General features: G+C 51.0%; 1 protein-coding gene across 1 annotated transcript; it reads left to right on the top strand.

Annotated features, from left to right (window-relative positions):
* Window positions 1-758: 758 nt before the first annotated feature.
* Window positions 759-1,625, top strand: LOC119346110 (peroxidase 2-like; the record flags this gene model as incomplete). The annotated part of the gene is made up of 2 exons (XM_037615814.1): window positions 759-1,094; window positions 1,200-1,625. Coding segments are annotated over exons 1-2 (699 nt in total), but the record flags the coding sequence as incomplete, so codon positions are not given.
* Window positions 1,626-1,629: the final 4 nt, after the last annotated feature.

Raw genomic sequence — 1,629 nt, 5'->3', positions numbered from 1 at the left:
ACCTGGGTAAAACCTTCACTGCTTGAAATCTCATACCTGGATCATACCCGTGTGCCTTGTCTTCACTTGGAATTGGTTTTGAATTTTTCGTGTTTGCTCTTCTTTGGAGGCTTGTAAAAAATTCCCACGAAATTACGTCTCTTGGCTACAGAATTTTGAGTAAGGTGGTGTATTTGGCTCAACTTGTCACACGCAAGAAATTCTGATTTTCATGATTCTTGTATAGACTAGTTTTTCACATGCAAGAAATTCTGATTTTCACTGATTCTTGTATAAACTAGTTGAGACTAGAGACAAAACTGTCAACTATATTCGGGGGCAAAAAATTTAACCCAACGACCAGAAAACCAATTTCCTGAACCACGCAAGAGAAGCAGGACATTACCCTCGGTCTCTGTCCCCAGCAAAAGAACAGAATTGCATCCTTCCCTTGGATGAGGCACACGAAACAATTATCAAAACCTATCGTAACTACTTGATGCCACCCGACACCCACATCAACGGGGAAATGGGCACGGAATGTCAACTGTGCGAGCTGTGACCAGTGAGGTTATGCTCGCCATGCATGTTCCCTGTTGACTTAAACGCCACAGCTTAACATGCATGCCCAAAGGATTAATCAAAATTCCATGCATGCATAATATCCATCTCATGGTGGTTGGCTCGTCGAGGACACAGGCTCATCAGCTTTGATTAAGCTATCCAGCTATAAATAGACCTGCACAACACCAAGTTTCCTTCACCCATGCATCCATCTTCGTCCTCTCTCCAGATATAAGCCGGCCTCTAGGCTCTAGCTAGCTGTAGAGCTGATTGCAACCATGGATAATGATAAGCTTGCTGCCTTGGTTGTGGTAGCATTGCTCGGTTGTATGGTGCATACATGTCAAGCGAGCTATGGGTATCCCAACCCAATGCCGCCCATCCCAAGCCCGACACCACCTACGGCACCGGCGCTCACCCTGAACTACTACAGCTATTCCTGCCCTAATGCGGAGGCAATTGTGAGGGAGGCCGTAAAGAACGCCACAGACAACAATCGCGGCATCGGTGCCGGTCTCATCCGGCTCTTCTTCCACGACTGTTTCGTCAGGGTACGTGCCAGCTTATGGTAAAATTCATGCTACGCCCATACGTGTGCAGTATAAGATATATGTGTTTGTGAGGTCCTAACGGGCGAGAGGTCCTTTTTGTTATAGGGTTGCGATGCCTCGGTTCTCCTAGACGCGACGACGGCCAACCCGGAGCCGGAGAAGCTTGGCATTCCAAACTTCCCCAGCCTCCGCGGCTTCGAGGTGATCGACGCCGCAAAGGCGAAGCTTGAGAAGGAGTGCGGTGGGGTTGTCTCGTGCGCTGACATCGTCGCTTTCGCTGGACGCGACGCCAGCTTCTTCCTCAGCAACGGCGTGGTAGACATCAAAATGCCGGCTGGCCGGTACGACGGGCGTGTGTCTTTCGCCAACGAGACCCTCCGCGACCTGCCCCCTCCCTTCGCCAACGTCACGGTGCTGGAGGCAATGTTCAAAGCCAAGGGGCTCGACCTCGACGACATGGTCACCCTCTCAGGCGCGCACACCGTCGGGATCTCTCACTGCTCGTCCTTCGCTGACCGCCTCCCAGCCGACCCCT

Source organism: Triticum dicoccoides, unplaced genomic scaffold (genome assembly GCF_002162155.2).
Source record: "Triticum dicoccoides isolate Atlit2015 ecotype Zavitan unplaced genomic scaffold, WEW_v2.0 scaffold3979, whole genome shotgun sequence".
NCBI lineage: Eukaryota > Viridiplantae > Streptophyta > Magnoliopsida > Poales > Poaceae > Triticum > Triticum dicoccoides.
Note: the sequence above shows the minus strand (reverse complement) of the source record. Positions and strands in the feature narration are given on the sequence as shown.